The sequence below is a fragment of the Phoxinus phoxinus genome (genome assembly GCF_949152265.1).
Source record: "Phoxinus phoxinus genome assembly, chromosome: 7".
NCBI classification, from domain to species: Eukaryota; Metazoa; Chordata; class Actinopteri; order Cypriniformes; family Leuciscidae; genus Phoxinus; species Phoxinus phoxinus.
In genome coordinates, this window is record NC_136882.1 from 7,401,227 (window position 1) to 7,427,586 (window position 26,360).

The 26,360-nt window shown below is 39.9% G+C and overlaps 2 protein-coding genes across 3 annotated transcripts in view; both read left to right on the forward strand.

Annotated features, from left to right (window-relative positions):
- dync1i2a (dynein, cytoplasmic 1, intermediate chain 2a) overlaps positions 1 to 26,360 on the forward strand; it is a 114,440-nt gene that overhangs the window by 30,951 nt on the left and 57,129 nt on the right. The window contains exons 2-5 of one of the 2 annotated variants that reach the window (XM_079619805.1): positions 16,406 to 16,428; positions 18,614 to 18,725; positions 19,841 to 19,955; positions 22,112 to 22,202. In XM_079619805.1, coding sequence (XP_079475931.1) covers positions 18,618 to 18,725; positions 19,841 to 19,955; positions 22,112 to 22,202 — 314 coding nt within the window. In that variant the 5' untranslated portion in view covers positions 16,406 to 16,428; positions 18,614 to 18,617. Of the gene's footprint in view, positions 1 to 16,336; positions 16,429 to 18,613; positions 18,726 to 19,840; positions 19,956 to 22,111; positions 22,203 to 26,360 lie in introns of those variants that run through there. The other variant, XM_079619806.1, reaches the window with a different exon arrangement.
- On the forward strand, positions 8,711 to 15,003 carry LOC307002290 (tripartite motif-containing protein 16-like protein). The gene is made up of 7 exons (XM_079619761.1): positions 8,711 to 8,757; positions 9,048 to 9,399; positions 9,556 to 9,651; positions 9,781 to 10,005; positions 10,499 to 10,658; positions 10,746 to 10,805; positions 13,608 to 15,003. Exons 1-7 carry the CDS (start codon positions 8,726 to 8,728, stop codon positions 14,141 to 14,143), a joined length of 1,461 nt encoding a protein of 486 aa, XP_079475887.1. The 5' UTR covers positions 8,711 to 8,725; the 3' UTR covers positions 14,144 to 15,003.

Genomic DNA, 26,360 nt, shown 5'->3' on the forward strand with positions numbered 1-26,360 from the left:
TGCTTTTGTTTATATTACATTGTGGGAACAAATGTCCCCACAAGGATAGTAAAACCTGAAATCACCTCCATTGTGGGGACCAGCCAGCGGTCATCATGAGGGGAATAGGTTAATAAACATACTAAATTATATTTTTTCGAAAATGTAAAAATGCAGAATGTCTCCTGTGATGGGTAGGTTTAGGGATAGGGGCAGTGTAAGGGGATAGAATATACAGTTTGTACAGTATAAAAACCATTACGCCTATGAAATGTCCTCACAAGGGTAGCAAAACACCCTTGTGTGTGTGTGTGTGTGTGTGTGTGTACCCAGAAGTAAGTAGCCTAGGCTAATTATGTTGAAAAGGGTGTGTCGTGTAAATGCCCCCTAAGATGCACAGTTCACTTCAATACAGTATGGAAATAGCTTCTTAATTAGGCCTATTTACTTGGAGCCTAAAGAAATATTAATGATTTCACATTGTAATTTTGGCTGCCCCTGAATTATTAATTAATCAGCTATATATGCTATAAAAACCATGTTCATTCATTCGAGACGTGCATTTGCATGCGATGCGTGGGGAAACATAATGATGCATAATGATGTCTAACGGTAGCCTACGTTTACACGACAATGATGTAGGCTACTAAAAAAATTTTTCTTTGTACATTTTTTGCATGTAGGCTACACCGTTGTCAAAACGACCCTCGTTCACACGAATCCTTGAAAACGTCTGAAAACGCTGTTGGTTTTCTGCTGTCAGGCCAGTAGTTGCGATACACTTTGTTAAGAAACACTAGTGCAGATAGACTGAACATAAACGTCACTGTTTTCACAAATTCAAGTTTTTGTCGTTTACACATAGACGATTATGGTATCGTTTTCAAAAGCTTGCATTTTAAACCCGTTTTCAAAAGTTTGTGTTTTTATTATTATTATTAGGTTTATCAACAAAAGTAAATGTAGTAGCTACTGTAACTGTCACAGATTTTCAGTTATTTTTCATTTTCATTAAAGGGTAACTAAACACTAAAACAACTTTTTTTAGTGATCTGTAAGAATGGAGCTTCATAAATGCTGTTTATTGATTCGAGTACATTTTTTAACATTTGAGTATAAAGTGTTTTAATTTTCAAATGGTGTAAAAACGTCTGAGTGCTGCCCTCTTCAGGTTAAACGGAATCTCCTGAAGTAGGGGTACTCTCTGACGTAGGGTACTCTGTGACGCTACTCTGTCACGCCCTTGGCAGCCCCTGGTATAAAAGTATCTGGTTCCGTCAAAACCACTGTAGCGAATCAGGAGTTGGAAATTACGAGTATTGAAAACGATCAGGATAGCGTATTTTAGCATCTAGTTAGCATAGCATTTATATAGTTATTTAGATTATTTTGTGTAGCCTAGGTAGTTAATTAGCATAGTTGTTAGTGTTGTTAGAAGCATAGTTAGTTAGTAGCATAGTATAGGATCAGTTAGGATAGTGTAGATTTTTAGCATTAGCTTTATCTGTATTTAGTACAGTGGTTAGGCTGGTACGTAGGTGTAGTGTTGCCGGTTGCAACAGCACTGCTGGACTGCATAACTTTCCACCAGACTTGGAAATTAGGCGCCAGTGTTTACATGCACTTGTGTGCCAAACGCTGCTCTTCCTGCATGGACTCGACAACCGCCGGCGCGTTTGCTGGATATTTTTTTTCACTTAGCGGCAAAATATGATTAACGTAGGTCAATAGTAATAATAATCCACTCAGATACTGGACCCATTCTCTCTTGCGCGGCTGCTTCGCTAGCATCGTCGGATGCCGATCGCGATGAGGGAGTTGATGCGATGCGACACTGCAGTTTGAGCTCGCGGCTCGAATTGATATGGTTTTAGCTCTGTGTCCACACACAATTCGTCCACTTCAGGGGAAGGTAGGGGAGAAAAGTCCTCGACTTCAAATGACCGCTCTGTTGCAAAGCTACTTTCGTCACTCCAGTCACTCTCCATCTTAGCAAGTCTGACAGCAGCTGTCAATCACTGCGTCACTGTGGGTCTCAGGTGCACGCCCCCCCGCTCAGCCCAGCCCTCGGTTCGTCTCCTGTATCTCCGCTGGGCTCTGCCCACTTTTCCAGCATTTTTCATATATTGCCAGTGGGTGGAGTCAGGCTCTGACCAGGGGTTTAGTTACCCTTTAACTTTTAGTTAGTTTTCATTAATTTCCCGATTTCCTTTGACCAGTTTTCCACCACTTATAAGTTGTCATGGAGATTCATTTAATGATTACAGGGGTTTGTCATTATTACCCTTATTTGCCTTGTATTTTAGTTGCAGTCTTTTCAATTGTCATTTGTCCGATCTCGTTTGTGTTAAAGGAACACGGCACCGTTTTTTGAAATAGGGGTTAATATTGTCTACACAACACACTGTCTCCACTACATTTGGATAGGTGGGCAAACCTCCGTGTGCTTTACCACAACTGTTGCTGACAGAAGACCGGACCACAAATGGACATTGCAGCACAGTTTCCTGCTTTGGCTTTAAGTGGCCATAATTTAATGAAGTTTACTCTGCAGTTCTGCCGTCTCGCCGTTTGTTCCCCAAACAACGACGTGATGCCGAAATCTTTGTATCGGATCGGGGCCAACTATCACCAGCCAGTACAGTAGACCTCCCATACACCAAAGGACTAAGCTGGAGGGAGGCCATCATCAGGTGTCTGGAGAGTGTCTACCCCCGATCCACACCTCAGCCGCAGCCTGACCCAGAGCCCAGCCCGTCACCACCCCGATCGACGGATACTACGCCAGAGCCCCCCGCAGACCTGAAGCTTTCTCCTGCTGAGACGTGTGTGAGCCAGTGCCCGAGGAAAGAAGGACAGCACCCACCATCATCGCAGAGCCGAAGCACCTCGGAGAGTCTGACCAGGGGTGTAAGACGTGGGAGTCCTCGCGGTGTCCCATCACTGAAGGTGAATACCGGCTGGACTGGGTTATTCACACTTCTACTATTGAATCCAATGTATCATCAGCGCTCGGATTCGCTTCAATGGTGCGCGACAAGTACGGCTCAATCCCAATTCACCCCTTGCCCCTTGGCCCTAACCCTCCGTTTTGCGCGTTCACGTCTAGGTAGGGTGTCCCGATTCTTTTTGGTAGGGTGTCCCGATTCACACTCCAAACGGAGGGCTACGAGAAAGTACCTAAAATGCATCGCGAATCACTGGCGAGATGGCTTCACAAACGGTGAAAAAAAATGTCACAAATGTAAGTATTTCCTAATATGGTGGTTTTCTTCAAAACAATCATAAAAAAGAGATCGCTAATTCAGCCGCTAGCATGTTGCCTCGGTAACCAGGCAGACAGTGTTGCTTGCTTCGCTACTAACGTTAGTTACCTGGTAACGTTAATGAAGCTAAACTAAAGTAAAAAGCATTTGTTCTCACATGTCTTTATAAAGCGAGTGAATCAGTCCGGCATCGCGTGGTTATCGTGTAAACACAACACAGTCAATAACTTAATTATAGCCATGTATTTCACATTGAAACATTTACTTTCACTTTACACTACCAGCAGCCCATACGACAGAGATTGCCACAGTGGAGGACGGCATATTGGTATCGTTGTCAGTCGTTGTCATGAAGAAATCCTGTAAAACCTTGTCGCTTCCATAACGTCAGAGCCATCATCGACGACTGATGACGTAGCGGGTTTATGAAGGGTTGTTCCATTTTTGAAGGGAATATTTCAACCCCTTGGCCATTGTAACTCTGTTTTAAGGGCCAAGGAGTACACTCGAAAACAAGGGGTAGGGGCAAGGGGTGAATTGGGATTGAGCCTACGACTCTGTGAGCTATTTAAAAAGGGAGAGGAGCCATTCAATTATAGGAGTATAGAGAGATGGATTCCTTGAGCCCCATGATCTTACCAGAATGTGTATCGTCTTCTTTAGTCCTGCTAACACCACCAAGCCTCACTCTTCCACCAACTCTCCAGATCAAAAATGCTTTGTTTTTTGTTGGGTTTTGTGCTGTTCTTCATTCCCATCCTCAGTCCTCCTCAGCCACTCCTGCCAGCCAGTCTTCACCGTCCCCAATCGGTCCCTCAGGGCCACCTCTACCTCCTCTCAGTGGCGTGGTTTACCTTAGACCCGGTTGGAGCCAATTCCTCCGGATCCGCCTCTAGCCTCGGTGAGCTCTGTCCCACCTCGACCCGTCATCCTTAATCCTGACTCCTGCTCCTGTGCTCCTTCCTCCCTCGACTCTGGCATGGACAATCAGCCATTCGGCCTCGCTGGACTCCCTCGGACCGTCAGCTCCACCTGGGTCAGACATTGCCACACTTCTGGATTTTATTAAATCCAGACAAAACAGAGGTACTACTTATCGGTTCAAAAAACCGCCCACAAAACCTCTCACAATACAACTTTAACATAGTAGGATGTCCTGCTACTTTATCCTCTACAGTAAAAGACCTGGGTGTCATACTAGACTGCAACCTGTCTTTTAAAAATCATATTTCATATGTTACAAAAACATGCATTTTTCCACCTTAGAAACATTGCTAAGCTACGTAATATGTTATCAGTTTCTGATGCAGAAAAGTTAGTTCATGCATTCATGACCTCGAGACTAGATTACTGTAATGCTCTATTAGCTGGTTGTCCTGCATCCTCAATAAACAAGCTACAGTTAGTCCAAAATGCAGCTGCTAGAGTTCTTACCAGATCAAGAAAATATGATCATATAACACCGATCTTATCATCTCTACACTGGTTACCTATAAAGTTCCGTATTAATTATAAGGTATTGTTACTGACTTATAAAGCCCTTAACGGCTTAGCTCCAGTCTATTTAACGGATCTTCTATCACCCTATAATCCATCGCGCTCTTTAAGATCGCTAAATTCGAGGCTTTTGGTTATACCTAGGATATCTAAGTCCACCAAAGGAGGGAGAGCATTCTCACATTTAGTGAAACTCTTTAGTGCCTGGCATCCAAAACACTGGAATAGCCTTCCTGATACTCTTCGTTGCTCAGATTCGCTCTCCCAGTTCAAAACTAGACTAAAGACGCATCTCTTCAGCCAGGCATTCATATACATTTTTTAATCTTACAGTTAAATCCGGCCTCTAGTTCATAATCGCCAGAGGAGATTTTTTTTCTCCATTAGGTCACCTGATGGAGTTTTTCGTTTCCTTGCCACTGTTGCCTTTGCCTTGCTCAGTTGGGGATATTCAATTTAATTAATCAATGAATAATACTATTGATTAGCATTACCAAACATGAACGTTTTATTATTATTTTAATTAATACTGTGAAGCTGCTTTGATACAATCTGTATTGTGAAAAGCGCTATACAAATATTCTTGACTTGACTTGACTTCCGCTGCAGACTTGCAGTCGTTGTTTCTCCGGCCCTCCATCCCTTCGGTTCCGGCAAGCTCCACCCTCCCTCGGGCTCCACCCCTGCCCTCGGTCACACCAGCTCGTCCTCAGCCCTCAGGATCCCCACTTCCATCTCAGGTGGTCTTCGCTGCGACTCCATCGCGGCTGCCAAAGTCATCGGCGTCCCATCGCTCCCTCTGCCTTCTGTCCGCACTTAGGACTCCACTTCCATCGGATTCAAGTCAGCCAAGTCACCATCATGGCTCCTCACTCCGTCGACTTCGCCGTGGACCGCCATCCCGGCTGAGCTCTGAGTCAACATCACCTGGCCACTCCTTCCATCATCTCCACCATGGCTGCTAGCTCCATCTCCTCCTCCTTGGTTTCTGCTGCCTGCTCACACCAGCCCTTCGCCGTCTCCAAAGACCCATCCTCCCTCCCTCATCTGTTTTTTTATTTTTTTATTACGGCATGAGGTCTAGAAGGGGAAGTTATGTCACAGACATTCAGTTACTTTAGTCTTAGTTTCATTTTCATGGACATTAGTTTCCTGATTTCATTTGTCTAGATTTCCCGCCTCTTATGCGTTGTCATGGAGATTAATTTAATGATCACAAATGTTTGTCATTATTATGTATTTTAGTTGCAGTCTTTTCAGTTCTCGTTTGTCCGGTCTCCTTTGTGTTAAGGTTGTGTTTACTTTGATTACCTGTTCTTGGGTTTGTCTTTGAGGGTTATTAAAGACTGTTTGGCTGAATCTGCATTCATGGCTATCACTAACTCTAGCAGACAACAACTTTCATTCTGTTTACATATTTTAGTTTTTCTCCTTTTGAGAGGTAGGTTCATTTAAATATCCTTGAAATAGATGGAAAATAGGTTTTGCAATTCTACAGATGTTTTGCCCTCGAGGTCTCCGTTCTACTCGCATGAGTTTTGTTGTTGTTGCTATTAATTGAATTAAAATTCAGATTAGTTAAAAGAGCATTACATTCTAGTCTGTCTATCCATGGATTGTTTGTGTGGTTGTTGTTTATTTATTGTATCAGTATATTTATAGGCCATACATATTTATAAATTAACATTAACCAAGATGAACAAATAGTGCTATTCATTAGATCATTATAGGCCAACCTTATTTTAAATATAATAGGACTAGATGTTACATGTGCAAATGCTAAATAGGCCTATACAAACTTGTTTTAAAGGCCACTGTTTAATTTGCACCCTGCGTAAAAGAAAGTTTGGCAACCGCCATTAAACCCAAAAAAAAGAAGTTGTTGTAAAAAAGACATGAGCCAGCAAAGACTGTGTTGTAGCATATATTACATTTTATAATTATTCATATTCATGCATCCTGACATGACAAATGAGGCTAAGCAAGCAGTGAGTTGAATACATTACCCAATTCCCATAGCTGATTTCACCATATAGGTGGCGCTATACACCAGTTTATGTCCAATGTATACAGCTTTGCAACCATTTTTTAATACACTGTAAATTCCCTCACTAAACATCAACAAACCACGGTTTTATTAGCCTACATTGAAAATCTACAAACCACATTTTCTTATGTCTGGCAACCCTTATTATCAGATTTATCTGCCATAAATGTACTTCCTAGTAATGGGATTCACATTGATATAGTAACTTTTTCTTTTTCACTCATCACTCTAATATGGTATTCATGTGTTGTTTAGTACCTTAGGTACCTTTACACATGTCAATATGTAGGGTTTATGCTTTTTTTTTTTTTACAGTCTATGGGTTGATTGTGGTATCCAACTACTCTTCCTCTTTTTTAATATCGTCATTATTTAACTATTGCATCATTTTTATTTATCATTATTACGAATATTATTTTCATTTTTATTATATACACAGATCTTTTTTACCACTGTTTAATTAATACACTGTAAGGCAGAATGTATTTATTTATTTAAATAAAAAGAGAGAGAAAAACACCAAACTACAAAAAGTCCCCAAAATTCCGTCGCTAAAGCGCAACATGCAAGTGACTGAACAGACAGGCTTGGTTTGTTATTGACCACGTGACATTATGAAAGCAATAAGCCTTGATATGAAGCCTCTTTGGAAACTGCCCCGCATATTCGGTACATGCATTGGAGCCTATATCATAACATAACATCACTACAAATTACTGAAGAAGGAGATTCTTTCTCTCTTAATTCTTTCTTTCTTTCTTTCTTTCTTTCTTTCTTTCTTTCTTTCTTTCTTTCTTTCTTTCTTTCTTTCTTTCTTTCTTTCTTTCGTTGGAGTACAAAATTCGCTGAATTTGTTGGCGTTCAGCGAAAAGAGGAGGCGTGTTCCGGCGCAAACGTTCCCTGGTGCTATTTTGCAGTTTCAGAAAACATTATTAATGAACACGTTATTCAGATGCTATTTTAAGGGCGCATGCTTGACCATAATGTACAACACGCATACACTTCTCTCATCTACACAGACGCAGCAGTTTATATTTTTGCTAAATATACATTATTACAAGGAAAAATATACAGATTGCATATCTGTATATATATGTAAGAGTTTGTGTATGTGTAGGCCTGGAGATTCGCTCCGCCTGGCATCCAAATCTCGGTGCCTCAGTCCGCAGGATGTCATAGCGTTAACACAGCAAGTTGCCATGGAGACAACCTTGATTAGGTCCCAAACAGAGTCAACAATCAGCAGGTGTCTGTGAGAAATGGGGGAAGGAACGCAAGAGCGGCTCACTGCAGTGCTCTTCCGGGGGAGTTGTTGTTCCAACAGCGGCCTTGGCCGAGGCCAGTGCTGGTTGAGGGGGGCCGAAAGCAGATAAGATTGGGATTATTTGGTCTTGGGGCGAGTAGCCGCATTCCTTTGCACGACTACTCCCTTAGTCCATTCTGGTCCATCAGCTTTTGCAAAGCCGTGAGCTTCTCCATGATGTTATCCATATTTCGGGTCACCTCCCTGTTGTTATCCATAATGCGGTTAATAGTCCCAGCCTGAGTGCTGACCGCTCTGCCCACTGCTTTAATCAAGTAATGACGGATCAAACCTGTTTCATCAGTAGTGGCAAGACACATCGGTATATAAGGACATCTGACAAAGTGGGTTGTCCGTCAAGAACCACGAAACAAAATTCTGAAGACCGTGAAATCAGCTTTACCATCATGTAAGTTGCGTGCGCTGGCAAATCCGCCATTATAATAGCAATCCGCCATGCAACAAGCGCGTCTGCTCTTAAAGCAAATGTGAGATGACGCTCTGATTGGTTTATTTCACGTTACGCCCAAACCACACCTATGAGTAATGTAGCGACTTCAGACCAACACATTTTAGATTTGCGTCGGGATCCGCCCACAAAGTTATAACGTTAAAATAGGGCCCTTAGTCTTTATGCACCTCCTGAACAGAGTCAGTGTCCCAAGGTAAGCTATGATAATGTATGGGCGATACTGTCAGGCTGATGGGATTAGCATCTATGCATTTGAATGACACTGAATGACTTTCTTTCTTTCTTTCTTTCTTTCTTTCTTTCTTTCTTTCTTTCCGTGTAAATGTAAAAATGCAGAATGTTTTCTGTGAGGGTGTTTAAGGGTTAAGGTTAGTTTTTGCACACGTTTCTTAAACAGAACCAGGAAACCGTTTCAGCTGTTCAGAGAAAATGAAACTTACTGGGCTGTTATATCTGTCTTTCACTGACTGTGTGTAAACACAGAGAAATGGCAGAAGCCAGTTTTTCTCAGGAGCAGTTCAGCTGTCCAGTGTGTCTGGATCTATTGAACGATCCGGTGGCCATTCCCTGTGGACACAGTTACTGTAAGATCTGTATTACATGCTGTTGGGATCAGGAGGATGAGAAGAGAGTCTACAGCTGTCCTCAATGCAGACAGACCTTCACTTCAAGACCTGCGCTGAATAAAAACACCATGCTGGCTGAAGTGGTGGAGGTACTGAAGACGACGAAACTCAAAGATGCTGTTTCTGCTCGACCGAAAGATGTGGAGTCTGACATCTCTACTGGAAAAAGACGCAAGAAAGGAAAGAAAACACCAGAAAAAAAACATCAGGTGTGTCTTAACTCTTACTGTCAAAAATCAGTCTTTGCTTTGTGACAGTCTCACACTATATAGGTTGCAAACCCCATTCACAATATTGAATGTACTCGTTTATACAATCTATTTTTTTTCTCTGACATGTACAGTTTTACTTGTTTTTGTATCCAGACGATTTTAAAAGAGCGACAGAGTGATTTACAGCAGAGAATCCAGCAGAGAGAGAAAGATCTCGAGGAGCTGAGAGGGGCTCTGGAGTCTCATAAGGTGAGTTTAGAGGACAACAGGAGTTTAGACTCTCTTCCAGTGTCTTTCAGCCCCACTGAAGCCTATTGCGATACACAGGCCGTGTATGCGGGAACAGAAAGAGCTGATTGTGATGTGTGTCCTATACAGCGCTCTGCAGAGACAGCGGTGGGGGACAGCGAGATGATCTTCATCGAGCTGTTCGGCAACATTGAGATAATCTGCTCTAAGGTGGCACAGCAGATCAGAGATCAGGAAACGGCCGCCGTGAGTCGAGCTGAAGGATGCGTGGAGCAACTGGAGCAGGAGATTGATGATCTGAGGAGGAGAGATGCTGAGCTGGGGCTGCTTTCTCGCACACATCGTTTCCGCAAGGTAACAGAGATCTGAAATACAGGACAGAAGTTTTAGAAACACCTTACCATTAGAGACTTTCTTCATTTTTGGGAATTTGTTATACTCACACAGCTGAAAAACTGTTAGTTTAAACTGATCTCATCCTGCACCGTTTCCGTTTGCTCCATATATGATACATAAAATAATGTGGATTTTTTAGAAAAAGTGACGCTATTACTTTTCTTAACAATTAGGATTTTCACCTGATGGATGATAAAAAGCATAAAAAGTCCCAAAGAGTTGAGAGAGGGTGTAGCATTTACATTGTATCCCATTTAAACTGATTGGATTTTTAAGATCTATGGAAATTACTAGAACAGACGTGCTAGACTAGACCTGAAGAGCCCAGTAGAAAACTATGAAAACTATACAAGACACAACTAATAAAGCATAGTATACACTCAATGATTTGAATAAACAAGCAGAGTAAATATCTGTTCATGAAGGTTTTTGTCTTTGCACCTCCCTGTAGAGTTTCCAGTCTCTATCTGAACCTCCTGAATCTGCAGATGTACCCAGCGTCACTGTCAGCTCTCTCCTCTCGTTTGACGATGTGGGAAAGTCTGTCTTTCATCTGAAAGAAAAACTGCAGGATGTCTGTAGAGAGGAGATAGACAAGATATCTGGCAGAGGTAAAGTAGCGGACATTTATGAACTCTTAGACATCATAAATATTAAGAACTTTTTAATGGGAGCTATATTTCTCTTTAATTTTGTAGTAACATACATTGAAATCATTCCCACCAATGAACCCAAGATCAGGGAGGAGTTCCTGCGATGTAAGTCACAATGAATACATTTACATTTTTATTAAAATATATTAAGTATGTCTATTAAGCCATTTGAATTACAAAGACAATTGGGATGTCCTCACAATACAGATATTTTTTGTGATTTCAAATATTCTGAGGCCATTTTTTGAATTTCAGTCCAACAGTAATATGACTTTTACTGTTTGTTTACTCTCCGCTTGTCTGTGCATTAGTGGTAGCGATTTCTCAGTGACTGTTTCCATCCAAAGTTGGAAAATCGCATAAATCAATTGCATATAAAGCACCATTTCCAGCAAGTCGAAAGGAACAACATTGTCACTTCCTGATAAACCTGTGCAAATATCACTAAGAAAAAAGTGATCTTTGAAAAAAGTTCCCTTCCGGTCAGTCAAGTTCAACATTACGTTGAATGATGCATTGGGGTCTCACTTGGGAGCCCAATCACCTTTGATGGTAACAAAACGGGCCAATGGACATTGATGAGTGAGATTTGCATGACAAGCCACTCCCCCGGACACACGGGTATATAAGCTTGCCTGCAACTCACTCAGATTTTTGCTTCGGAGCTGAGCGGTTTTGTCACAGCGATCTGCCATCCGCCTTCGCATTGAGAGGGAGAAGCTTCTTCAGTTTTGAGAAGGGGCACATTTAGCTGTGTTTTCGCCTAAAAAGAGCAAACTTGCACAGATAAGTGCGATGATTTCCTCCCTGGGCCCTTCAACAATAAAAACAGCATCTTCTAAAAGAAGCAAGCACAGGTAACGGTGGTCAGACCAAAGCACTAAAAGAGCTGCATGATGGTAGTTCTGAGCCTGTATTGATGCAGGAATGATAAAAGTCACGATGCGGACCCTCGGCCAGACAATGTCCACATTGGTTGTCCAGGAACGCCATCTCTGGCTGAATTGAGATGAAGTTGAAGGAAGCCAACAAAGTTCGCTTTCTCAACGCCCACATCTTCAAGGTTGGCCTCTTCGGCGACACTGTCGAGGACATTGACCAGCAGTTCTCTGCAGTACAGACGCAGACGGAGGCGATCAAGCACCAGACCAGACCGCCGAGGGCTGCCCCTTCACCTGCCCATCACCAAGGGCGTCTAAATCTGCTCCGGTGTGGCCCAAGCAGAAAAGCGACACAGCCCATTTCAGCTACCACTAAACCCTCTAAGACGAATGGGGACGTTACGTCCCACCTGCCACAACCCTGTATCCCTGAATGCCTGTACCCCTCTCAGCTCCTCAGCACAAACCTGAATGAGTGAGTTGCCAGCAAGCTTATATACCCACATGTTCGGGGTAGTGGCTTGCCATGCAAATCTAACTCGCCAATGTCCTTTGGTCCATTTTGTTGCCACTTGAAGGTGATTGGGCTCCCAAGTGAGACATCAATGCATCAGTCAATTGACATAACATCACCGATCCCTCATTCAGGGAGCAAGCGAGACATTGCTGCAGTAGAATTCACTGTTTTTTTCCCCTGTATGTAATAAATTACTTGTGCCTCAGAGCGTGCAGACGAAATGCACTAAAATCAGTCATGTTATCTTGCGTTCGGAGAATGTCTGCTGTTTTCAAATGTAGTTGTGTGAGACAGATCTGGGAGGTAATTATACCGAACCACTTTGACGACAGACTTAGGCTCAGGCATTTCAGAATGACCAAAACAACATTTCAGATGCTGTGCAATGAGATCGGTCCGCTGGTTGGGTTTAATGGACATCAAGGAATATATTCAGTAAATGTGTTTCTATTGTAGTTTATTATGCGCATGTTTTCTTATCGGATTAAAAAAATATCAGCCTCAATTGAGCGCTAAGAATTTATGCGCATCTTGCCGTCTGCATCCAGTGTTTTTTATGTAATACTGTATCAGAAAATGTGCTTAAAAATAAGGGGGATGAAAACATAACCAGAGCCCGTCTACGGAGAGCCTGTTCACTCCCTATTAAGTCCTATTGTACCGAATTTTGGTTGTAGTTCCACCAGAGTTCCACTGGGGGCGATCACCCCCGAGTGCAAAATGAATGGGAGTCTATGGGGCTAGACGGCTAAATTTGTCCCTTTCAGCCGATTGCCGTTGAGAAATCTCAGATTTGATTGTAGGTTTTGCAAGTTCAACATGGGTTATAGGTCGAAAATTGAATGAACGAGTACTTATGTCCTTTCGATTTCTTACAGGTTGAGTTGTTGTTGCCCAAAACACGCTAGCATTCTGCTAATGAACGCTGATTGGTCAGTGAAGGACTGGTTACGACCAGAAATACCGCTTGATGGCATCATGGCATCCGAAGCGGGAACAGAATGTATTCTAGCAGAAACTCTTCTAGCACGTGTGTTTACCTGTGTCAGCTGTGCTGGCGATGCCTCGAGAGAAAATAAAGTGCAGAGCGCGAAAACACCACAGTGACTGAAGGATTGCCGTAAAGCAGTATCTCTGGTCGTACGATGTGTATGACGTCATTGACATTTTGAAAGACTTTTTAAAGCAAATAAGTGACTCTAAAAAATCTAACACCCAGCAATGTGCAATTTCTTTGCATCTCCTTTCGAATACAACATTCAAATTACTAGACAAAAAATTATATCTTGAGAAAAGTGGATTTTGAGGGGTATAGCTCCATAGACCTCCATTCATTCTGCACTCGTCCTGTGAGCGCCCTCATATGGAATCAGAGTGGAACTGCAACCAGTCAGAAGCCGGAAGTGTAGCGAGAGTGAACCTTCTCTCCTTATTAGACATTCTCTGACATAACTATTGACACACCAAAATGGAGGTTGAATAAATAATTTTGTGTTTTATCTCCATCAGATTCCAGTCAGTTCACTCTAGACCCAAACACAGCGAATAAACACCTCCATCTGTCTGAGGGGAACAGAGTGGTGACTTTCACTGCCAGTGTCCAGCAGTATCCTAATCATCCAGACAGATTTCATTATTATCCTCAGGTGTTGTGCAGAGAGAGTGTGTGTGGACGCGGTTACTGGGAGCTTGAGTGGAGTGGGAGTGGATTTGTGGGTATATCAGTGTCTTATATGTACATTAACAGGAAGGGACAGACAGACGAGTGTGTGTTCGGATATAATGATCAGTCCTGGAGTTTGATCTGCTCTACCTCCAGATGCTCATTCGTTCACAATGACCGTCATACTGAAGTCCTTGTGCCCTTCAGCGTCTGTAGGATAGGAGTGTATGTGGATCACAGTGCAGGAACTCTGTCCTTCTACAGCGTCTCCGACACGATGACCCTCATCCACAGAGTCCAGACCACATTCACTCAGCCGCTCTATCCTGGGTTTGGGGTTATAAATGGGACAGCAGTAAAACTGTGCGATCTAACGCTATAGATTACAGAGAGCTGACTGCAAATATTACTGCAATGTGACTTGCATGATAAATCGATACAGTGAGATATTATTATGGTGTTTAGTAAATTATCATGTCGAGTATTTCAACTTGTAAAGTAACAAAGTAAAATTTTCTTATTAGAATAATGCTCTAAGAGCAGGTGAAGAATAAATATGGACAAAATACTAGCAGAAACAATATCATGATCAATAATAAGATAAATGTAATTTTAATTTTTTTTTTGCCTTACTGCGACATCCCCAAACTCATTTGGTCATTACTCATTAGTCCTAGTGACCGGGGCACAACCTAAAGCGGGGCTAGACGTGGTTTAAACACTTCCACATATTATGCTAGCATGACGAAACTTAGTGTATTTACTACACTGTTAACGATGTTCTTGTATTTTTACAGTACAGTACTGGCAGCACAGTTTTGCAACCATCGCTGGCTAAACTTCCACTGCACTGTCATTTCACATTAAAAGCTATGTACACTATAGCGTAAAATCCTAAAACCTAATTATAAAAGTAAAAATTAACTTACCAAATTTCCAAATATCCACAGAGTGAGATATCCATCAGTAAATGGCCTGCTTGCAGTTGTGCTCTGACGTCAGTCAGGCGGCGCGCGCGCTCTCTTTACAGCAACCCTGTATTATTGCCTGGCACATTACAGCCAGGTTACAGCAACACTAAAATATACTGTAAAATGTTCCCACCCAAACAAAATGACCCAGAATGCAATGCAAATTACAGTATTTTACTGTAATATATAAATGAAGTACTGTAGTTTTTTACAGTACTGTGCTGCTAAATCTACAGCGACACCATTTAACAGTGTAGTTGTCATATCAACACTATAGAAAAAATCTTCAGCAATTTCTTCACTATAGCCAACTTACTGAAGTTAAGTTTAAGTTACATTAAGTTAACTGTTACTCGGTTTTAGTGTTTATTTAAAACAAGAAAAATCTGCTATTTTAATATCCTATCTGTTATTTAAAAGTTTAGATACTTCTGTAATGCTTAGGCTTAGCTAACTAGCAGAAGACACTAGCCAGGTTAAAATCCCTGTTTCGCAGATGGAGAATGTTGTAACACTGTTAGAATGTGTCCCACTATCAGAACTATGCGGTTATGACGTTAGAGATATCATTCACATGAATTGCTTCAATGAATTCTCTTGAGAAACCATGAGAAACAGGCGAACAATAATGAGAGTTCAATGTAAAGCAAGGAAATGCAAAGCATTCTGGTTCGTCTATTTGTGTCCTGAGAGCTGTGTGTGGAGGGAGGAGTGTGTTTTATTCAGATCTGTGTTTTTCGAATGCGTTTCTTCATCTATTTGCCCACATTGTTTTGTACTGTGCAGTATTTCACTTCCATTCTTTTGGAAAAATTTATACATTGTAATAATAAAACAAAATGTAGCTTGTGTGGAATTAATGTGGAAGAAAATACTCTGAACCCCAAGTGGATTTACACAAACTGAGAAATTCAAAAAAGTATGTGGTTTGTGCACACATCTACCAATCACGACAGCATTCTGTTAGATTTATAAACACTTACATTGGTAAATATAGATCAAGGATAGGAATGATATTGGATACTAGTCCAACAAAAAAAAAAACACATGCCTGTAATTTTTAAGCAATCCTGAAGACATTGCTTAGATTTTTCAGGTGTAATCTTTTATATGTTGTTCACACATTTGTGTATTTTGTACTTTCTTGTTCTTTGAAGAAGACAAAAAAAACCCATGATCTTCTGCATCTCTATTTTCTGCTTCTTGCTGCGATGGCACAATAAAATGGTCAGGTGGAGTGTATTGTACAAGACTCTGTGTTCTCTCTTCTGGACTCAAGCCAGACATTTCAAGCTCTAACCCAATGTTTTCCTGTCCAGGGACCAGAGGCCTGATGTATAAAAAAAATAAATTTAAATATAAACTTACATAAACGCATAAATATGTTCACACCATTTGCAAACTCTAAGTACAATAACCTCACGGTAGCCTATGCCCCCAGAGGGTAATTGTAAAATATAGCAATGAGTTAACAAAAAGCAATAACTGTGTCATGTTTTCTGTTTTCTTTTAATGGAGAATTTTAGCTTTACTCTTTCCTTTTTTTTACATCTTTGAGAAAACAATCGCGTTTTTGACATTCGGTTATTTTGATCCTCCCCGGCACCCGTCAGTCGCGCCTCCTCCTCATCCGCGCACCCGGAAACTGATCAGTGCAACAAAAGCATCGGTTTCTGCAGGCAATAAACACCATCAGGTCTGTTCACAACATGCTTTCAGATACGGGAAAACATTTCAGTAGTATGTTTATAATACAAGTCAACTGTTTATCCTTAAGTATGTCACTTTTAATGTGTTGGGTGTAGTCCAGTAGCGGGAGGTTTTTACTGGGGCTGCTACTGTGAATCAGATGGCAGTAAACACACATTATTAAAGTACTCTGTTTGTTTATATATATATATATATATATATATATATATATATATATATATATATATATATATATATTAGCTATATAACATGCATGCTGTTAGACTGTATGGTTGTTGTTTAGTTGTTTCTGCTGTGTGTGAGAAGGCAGAAGTTAATCTCATTCAGATTAACGTTACTGACAGTAGATAAATCCGCTTTAAAATGGATTACAGTAAATGTTTGTGCTCTCAGAATCAGAGAAGTGTACACAGACTTGAACTAGATGATTGGACTTTCAGTTTTGTAGTGCTGAAACAAACAATGATATTATTATCATTATTAATGCATATTATGATCCCGTGAGTTGCTGAAAGATCGATATGTGTCTCTTTGCTATACTCTGAAAATGCTGATAATGTTAGACTTGGACAGTTAATTCAAGCCTAAAATGCATAAATGCCTGTATTGTATAAACGCATTCAAATGCAGTGTCATTAAAAACATTAGATGTATTGTTTAAAATCCAAAAGGTGTTGTGAGATTTTGTCAGATGTAAGTGGAAAGATGTTCATAGTTAATGTGATGAACTTGAGGAGAAATAACAAATTTCACAAAAATATCTGTTAAAGAATGAAGGAGAACAATATAATTCTGAGAAAAGATCAGTGTGTTTGGCCACTTTACAGGAAGTTGGTTGAAAGAAGTGCTTCTCTTATGCTGAAATTACAAAAATGATATTGTGTGACTCTATTTTTAAAGTGTTTCGTTTAACAGTGGTTTTATTGTGCTGTGAACTCCTCCTAAGAGCACGAGTTGTGGTGTTTGTGTATCAGGACTCATACAGTCTCCAGTGGAAACTGGCCTGGTTACTGGACTAAACTAGTCCGTTTCAAGTCCTGGTTTAATAAGGGGATTCAGAGCTGTAGAGAGCGGTCTCTGTTCACTGCTCTGTGGAGAGAGTCAGATACTGAGCTCACGGAAGTCAGATTAGAGAAACCAACACGACTCTTGAGCTGATCCTGTAGATCTGTCTGAAGAGCCTGAGACGAGATCTGGTGAAGGAAGGATGTCTCTTTCTTTCCCTCAGCGCCTTATGCTTTTCTCTTACTGTTTGCTGAGGATGTAAATAGAAATGAGTCACACCCAAGGTTGTGTGTTACAGTAATTCAGCAGTCGATTTTTTAAAGCCTACTAGCCTATATAATATTTAATACACAATTCTAAAGCATCTACATTAACATATAACCTAGTCATTCATGCTTTTTATCAAGTAGGCCTATAACCGCCTCAGGTTGTTGTACACATGTCTTTTTGCCGTGAAATCTTTATTGATTTTATGAAGTAGACAAAAGAATAACATTTATTTTGTTAGTAATATTGAAGATGAACATTTGCTTGCTCAAATATGATACATCAGGCTTTTGAGGATTTATTTGTTCATCTCTCAATCGTCATTGTATTGCTTTGCATTATATGTTTTGCCCCCACAATAAAAACTACAGAGCTTTGATCATAAAACATTTAAATACCATCTCACTAAGACATGAGGCCTATTTTAATAGCAGATATAGAGTGACGACTAGTATTTATATGCATTTTATGTAAGTAGCCTGCTTATAAAGATCTCATTGATTTGCATTACAATCAGAATTGTATGTTTTGGCCATATAAATATCATTATAACATTTCACAGTTTTGCTTGGTTTGTGTCTCTGAATAAAATGTAAGTGTTTTTTTTCTCTTCATATTCTCACTATATCACTATATTAGCCAAAAAAACCTTGTGATCAAATATGATACTCAACAAAAACACATATGCATTGCAAACTATTTTTTATTATTTAAAGGTTAAATATACTAAGAAAAAGGCTGAGACTGTCTGTTTTTCCTTATCTTTTTGACATTGTCTCTAAATAATTTTAGATGTAATCATTTTGAATGCACATTATTATACAGAAAAACCTTGCATGACATGACACATATTCTGGCTTCCTGACACTAACTTTTCTTTGTGTGTGTGTTTTGTGAAGCATCATGTCGGATAAAAGTGAGCTGAAGGCTGAGCTTGAGCGGAAGAAACAGCGCTTGGCTCAGATTAGAGAGGAGAAGAAGAGAAAGGAGGAGGAACGCAAGAAAAAAGAGGTACAGATTTTCTACTTGCATTAAAGGGATAGTTCACCCAAAAATGAAAACTCTGTCATCATTTGCTCTCCCTCAAGTTTTTCCAAACCTGTATGACAGTTGATGGACCCTATTGACTTCCATAGTATGGAGAAAAACACACTAAGTCAATGGGGTCCTTCAACTGTAGCCAGAGGTCTGTTGCTTGGAGATGTGTCTGTGTAAATTACAGCTCGTCTTTAGTGTGCGTTAATAAATAGTCATTCTTTATGCATATATATCTCAGTTGGAAAAAATGCTAACTTTATTGGCAAATGCTTGGGGGTGGACACATTTACATTTATCACAATTAACACAATTAACACACATTTTTATTTTTATTTTTTTACATCATAATATAATATTTTTAAAACTTCTTATTGAAACATAATTTAAAAAGTGCTGAAAAAATAATGGTCTTTGTGATAAGTAACGGTAGACCTATGAAAATTGGTTCTATTTTGATTATTGATTTTTTTCTTTCATTAAAATAGGTATAATTAATGGAGTAAAGCAGCTTTTTAAATAAATAAATACTGTGCATAACTGCGATAGTAACAATACTTGATATTTACACTGGTTAATGTCATAGTAATATGAAGCAATGTTGTTTATGCAATGAACCAGAATTTTCAGGCACGTTACCGTACATGAGTAGAGTAAAAAAAAAGTATATTTCTCATAAATTAAAGAAACTTTTTCGTTTATCTTACAATAACTTAAACAAGGTTGAGCTTGATGAATGCAGGCAACACTACAATGGGCTTTATGCACAGCTGCACTACTTCCTGAACTTTAGCCAGCTCCTTTGTTTCCTGTCTGCCATTATTGGACACACTGATTAATCCAGGTGTGTCTGATTATTGTTGTTGGTCAGGCACACCTGGATTAATCAGTTTGTCCAATAATGGCAGACAGGGAACAAAGGAGCTGGCTAAAGTTCAGGAAGTAGTGCAGCTGTGCATAAAGCCCATTTGTGTCAAAATTGAGTACATGCTGTAGGGAGGGTTCCTGGCGGAAGTAAACCGAGTCCGATTGCTGGATTTTGTCCTTTGGGGACAATAGAAAGTTCGTTTGATTGACTCTGTTTGTGTCAGGCTGAGCTGAAGAAGGAGGCCGTCCCACCGCAGGATGATTCAGACCTGGAGAAGAAGCGCAGAGAGGCTGATGCTCTTCTGCAGAGTATGGGCATCACGTCAGACACACCTGCGGGTAGGACACTACGTGTGTGTGTGTGTGTGTGTGTGTGTGTGTGTGTGTGTGTCAGTTTCAGATCTTCACATTTACCTATCCTAAGATATCAAACTCTCAATACTTTACGTATCAGCGAGACGACCCCTTTACTGCCAATGTTCAATAATAACAACATATTTTTGCTTTTCTATATATATTTTCTTTTTTTAAAATATTTTTTCTTCTTCTATTTCATCACATTGTTTAGAGCATAAGAAACAAATGGTAAAAAAACATTTGTGAAAAATTATATTTTATTAATATGTTATGCTATGTCCTCTGTAGTGGACACCAGGACTCGGTTGTTATTTAAAAATTAAATAACATGAAATTATATGTATAGACAAAAGCAATGGGATTTTTTTTTCAATCGCCAATACATTTTGGGGTTTCAGGATTTTTTTTTAACCAAAATTTGTATAAAGATGGTTCTCAACTATGTTATGAAAGATATAATGTAATGCATTGATACACCATTTTACTTTATGCAATATGTGGGTAAAATGGCCATACATTAATATTCCCATTCAATGTAATGTATCTATACACTGTATTTAATTTGCACAATAATGTGTTCTTGGAGCAACATTTAATGAAAAAAAGAAGTGTAATAATTGTAGTAATAGTTAGCAACATTTTAATAATAATATCTAATATTTCATAGTAATATTGATGTATAATTTATTTCCATATTCACTTGTTGTGTCTCCCAAAACGGCTGATAAACATGATTTAAGTCCTGATGTCCTCTACAGTGGACGTGTGTTAAATCAATGCCCTGTTCTGTAACAGAAAGACGTTTTTTGATTTGAAACCCCATAACGTCTTCCTGAGATGTTGGTTTATTAAATACAATTTGAAAAGTAGTCCGATTTAAATTATAATTACAAGATATGATCATATTTCCATAAGAGTGTTACATTTGATCACTAAATTAATGTCAGGCATTCTGAAAGACCAAGAATTAGTTGTTTTCATGGTGAAACCTCCAAACATTTGCTATCTCTGAAAAGCCCTGAATGTGCTCTTCACAGGACACCCAGGTGTGACATGTGACATGTATATGGTGTCAGAGAAATTTACTAAAATATAATGTCCACAAAAGTCTATTCTTGGGTCCCAGGAGGATATTATTAGGCCATAATTTATCCTACAAGTGCAGTCACATTATCGGAAATTTGGCAAAGCAAATCCATTGTCCGTTATCAGTAGTGTAGCAATGCGTGACGCACCACTTCTTCATAGGTGACTTCTGAAGTCGGCAGCTTTATATTTGATATTTTAACAAACTTAAATCCGATGTGAAATCCATGTTTCGTCGTATGCATCCATCACGTGTGCGTCTATTGTTTTTTTTCAAATATGAAGTTTTAGCAGTGACATGTTTTAGTTTTTATCCCTTACCCCAGTTTAATCAATAAAAAAAAATAAGTACATAAATAAAAGCTGAATAAATAAGTTGCACAATATAAAATAATATTTCTAAAATACAGCATGGATAAAAGGAAAAATAATTATAAATAACACATGCACTGATCAATAAACGGTTGGGTCAAATAAATATATTGTTTAGACTCTATAGAAAAAATAGTAGGTAGCATCACAGAGATATAGGATGTACTTGGACACATTTTTCTCTTTTTGTTAAACAGAGTCAGAGAGATATAGGAAGTAGGGACCCCACTTTTGTCACATAGATTCCTATGAAGATGATTTTATTTCGGCCCCGAAATTATTCATCCAAATATTCAAAACCTGTCTGCAAGACTGTGCGATGAGTGGTGAACAGATGAAGAAACCCAGTGTAGTGCGCTTGATTGACTGAACACAAGGGGGCAGAAGTGCACCACAGTACTTTTGATGGTGTCTCTGCAATTTCATCAAGCATTGCATTTTCTATATCTAAATCCTTTTAATTAAGAATATTGTTCAAGTGGAATAGAAAAACATTGATGATCTTGGTCAAATTGTTGATGCTCAGACTAATAATCATTTAACAGATATCTATATTTTTTTGTGTAGTATTACATGCATCCCATAAAAATCACCAAAACACCAGTTCATTAAAAGACATTGAGCAAAAATGTCATTTTAATGAACTGAATCTGCAAAAATCTCCTTTTCTCTTTCTTTAGTTCCTGCACCCGTGTCTCCCACGACCAAATCTGTGGGAACTCCAAGTGAGGCAGGGAGCCAAGACTCGGGAGAAGGAGCCACCGGACCAAGGTATTGTCTCTCTCTCTCTCTATATATATATATATATGTATACATATATATATATCACGCATGTGGCAGCGGAGAGGTGTGTGGCTTTAACATTGCATGAAGGACAAAGCGCCAGGGAAAGGGTTGTGTCTGTGCTGTGCAGGTCTGAGCAGGTTCTGCTGAATACATCTGTCATTAGCTGTTTTTCAGATGTAACTTAAAAGAGAATTTACTGCTGGAAAACCCCTGAGAAGAGAGGAGGAAAACATTAGCTGTGGTCTCTCTAACACCTCGTGCCCATGTAGTCTGCGTTTGAGAGCATCATACAGTAGATGTGCTCTTCATGCAAAGGCTGTTCCAAAATGATGATGATGATGCGGCCTTCTGAGCCATATTCTAAAGGAGAATCGTATCTACAGAGAAGGCTATCCCAGAATGCACTGCAAAAAGCTCCAATCAGTGGTAATTGTATGGAGGGCTGCATTGACGATGGGTTTTTGTAGGCCAATTTGAAAGTTTGGCAAAACGATTTTGGATTATTGTAAGAAATGATCAGTGAGTGACCAACAAAAGTTTATGATTTTTTTTAAACATGTTTTGTTCATCACGATAATCTTCACAATTTACTTTTTATGAATTTTGAACCTAACCTAAAAACAAACAGCAGAAGTAAAAAGCTAAACATGTCATAAACGAACTACACTGCGGTCACATCACATGACTTCAACTGCCGTTGACAACTCTTTCAGTCTTTATTTTAAAAAACATTTTCTCTGAAAGTTTGAGGAGTTTGCAAGAGCTCGATTATAAACAAACTGTGGCAAGGCTGTGAAAGCGACTAGTTAGTAGATGAGTTTATCTGTTCGGCTGATGACGTTTAATGCCCCCGACAAGCCCTTTTAGACACTTTAAAAAAAAATCCCATATTACTGATGTATTTTATGTCGTAGAATAAAACATGAAAATATCCTGAGCTTGTGTAAACCAAAGACCTTGTTTAACCAAAAACCTGTTCAAATAACTTTTTTCCAGGTTTTGACCTACAGAATAGTAAAAACAGTTCAGTGTTATTAAATGTTTTTGCCTATAATGTTGCTCAGCCTTACATTACATCTGTTAGGTGACAGCTGTGAATAATCAGTACCAGATTCAAGTTTAGGGTTTAACAAAATCTGGTTGTAAAACAATATTGCCTCTTTATTATTGATAGTCAAAATAGAGAGGAAACTGGAAAATATTCTGGAGTGGGAAAATGCGATCTCTATTCCCTGACGACAGGCTAGAATCGAACACGCATTTCCCACAATGCTTTTCTGAGGCACATGAGCTAGTATCCACATCCAGCTAGTAAAACAATATGAATATAGACGTGTTATAGATTTTTATGCTGGAATAAGACCTGTGGGAGCAGTGAAGAGCTGCCGTGGAGAGTGTTTAACCCCTGATTACAGCAGAAGCTCTCTCTAGCACACACACACACACACACACACACACACACGAGCGCGCACACACACACACACACACACACACACACACACACACAGATGCCCCCGGGGCTCCGTGTCCACTCATATCCCGCACCACTTCACCACTTCCTACACACATGCAGGTCATGTTACCGACTGCACACACACATTCTCGCTCGTCACAGTCGTACTCGCTCTTATGCACTCATGACCACACACAGCCTCAGGTTGTGCTTCCGCTGATGTGGGTCGGTTTAGTGTCAGGATCTGTAAGGATTTCATTGCCTTTTTAAAGTCAGCGTGAAATAAAAATGAACCCTTTTCTGAATGCATATTATAGATATGCATTTATTGTGGACCAGTCATTGATGCCTGTTGTTGTTTTTTTTTTTATATGCTTTGACCTCATATAGGCTAGTGACAAATGGTCAAAAAGTGCTTTAGTTTTTGAGATACCCCTACCGGAGGTAGAACTAAACCAAATAATGTTTTTCCTCATCTCTAAGGTCTCCCATATATGGAATGGATTCTTGGCTCAAAATATTTTACTGCTAAGATTGTTAAATTAACAGATATTGTTATACACCCCAAAACCAAAAAATTACTAAAATATAGCCTGTCCGTATGGGAGTTAAGGCATAAAAACTAGTGCAGATCAATCACACAAGCTCTGAGAGCTTTGAAACTTGACATATTTGTAGTCAGGAAGTTGCTTTACCTACTAGAAAAGACTGGATGTGAATATCTTGATGTATGGAATAAATAGAGACATATAAACACATACCAAAAATAAGCGGACATACACAAATTGAATTTCTATGCAGAATGTTTTCATTTACTTTGTGGTTGCTTTGCCAAGGATTATCATATAAACATATATGATGGCTTGTTTGAAAGGTGGGGTTGTGCTGAATCCAGCAATACCAAATATATAAATATAGCATGATAAATCAGAGTTTTCTGTCACTCAATGTGTGAGGTGTCTAAAATGAAAGAAAATGGAACACTGACATAACTTAGTCCAAAGCCCATTATCATTGGTGAGAAGAATGTTGAGAAATGAAAATATAAGATACATTTAATAATGAAACATTTCACATGGCACCTTGAACTATATGGATACAAAGATTGAAATCGAAAGATAACACCTTACCATAGCACAAACAGGAGACCAGGAGTCAGGATTGGAGTTTCTTATTAATGAGCCTTTTAATAAAACTATAACTTAACTTCACACAATACAAATTAAATTACTGTCTTAAATCAAACAAATGGAAATCTAACAAAACAAACACTCAGAGGGGGGATGAGTCCTCTCTTCTCGGGCTGTTTATTTTCTAGCAGCAACCATTTGGAACATGAACTGCTTTTGGTAGCCATTCTGAGATCAGCCCCCCCCCCTAAAAGACACTGGCATTTGGTGGCATCGTTGCAGTTTCCGTCTTTACAGTAGAGGTGGGTGATGTCTCTAACTTCTTTAGGTGCTGGTGCCTTCTGGAACATCACAGGTTCAATGCATCCATCTTCTCTGAGCCTCCACCCTCTACCAACTGGGTTCCAGAGAAGAAGTTTGGCCAGGTGGCTGTGACGCCACACTGCTGTTTGGTACAAGGCTCTCAGCACATGTTGCTGGAAGGCATCTTCTGTTGGTGGTAGATTTGCTGCTGACAAATCTGTGGTAGATGCCAGTGTGTACCTCAGCTCATCCAGGTTGGTGCAAGGATGCCCATCCACCTTTTTCTTTTGGCCATACAGGAGGAGGGCATACCTTCTTGCCACAGGCAAAGCCTCTTCCAGGCTACCAGAGAGTCCAAATTTGGTCATTTCCTGTAACTCACAAAGATGGGTCTTCAGTCTTGTGAGGGCAGTGGCCTTCCCAAATTTTGTACAAACTGCTTGTGGTGTCACAACCCGTGAGGGCGTGGCATGCAGGTAAACACTCACAAAGCACTGCTCCAAGCTTCTGAGCGATAAAAAATATAGGGACGAATCTTTCCTTAAGGCCATGTCCAGAGTGCATAAACACTGCTGATGATCCAAACATCCCTTTGCTTGAATGGTACAGAAGCAAAACTAGTATATCTGTATCATCACATTTGACAATTAGATGAGAATGTGACCAGCCTTGTGTACCAAGTTTATCTCCATTCATATCAAACGTGTTTAAGGTGGTGAGGGACCTCTGTGGAACCCGTGCTAGGCATTTATCTACTGTGGAGACTTGGCCTCTTCGGAACACAACAGATGCCATAGCATGAGTTGTATGAGTTGTATGCTTCCCATCCAGGGTGTCTTCATTTTGGTCAAAGTTGTCGATGGCTGCATCAACAATTCCATGTTCAGCGACTCCAGTGAGGCCAGTTGGGATGTAGACACCACTCTCTGTCCTTGATATTTGGTCTGCTGCCACAGATGTGAGGAAGTGCCCAACCTCTGTATAGGAAACACAGTGCCCCATTGCACTGAGCTCATTGATGAGTGTCTTACTACCAAACTCATGATGTATCAAAATGGCAAGTCCCAGTGTGATTGGCGTATGGATGTGACAGCTCTGTCCAATGAGATCATGACCGATTGCGATAACACACAGATTGTCCTTTGAAGCTGGGTCATCATCACATGTTTGGTAATCTCTGTGGGCAGGTGAATCAACACACCAGTTGACAAAGTCATACAGGATGTTGGGTACATACTTGCTGCATTGGAGACGTGA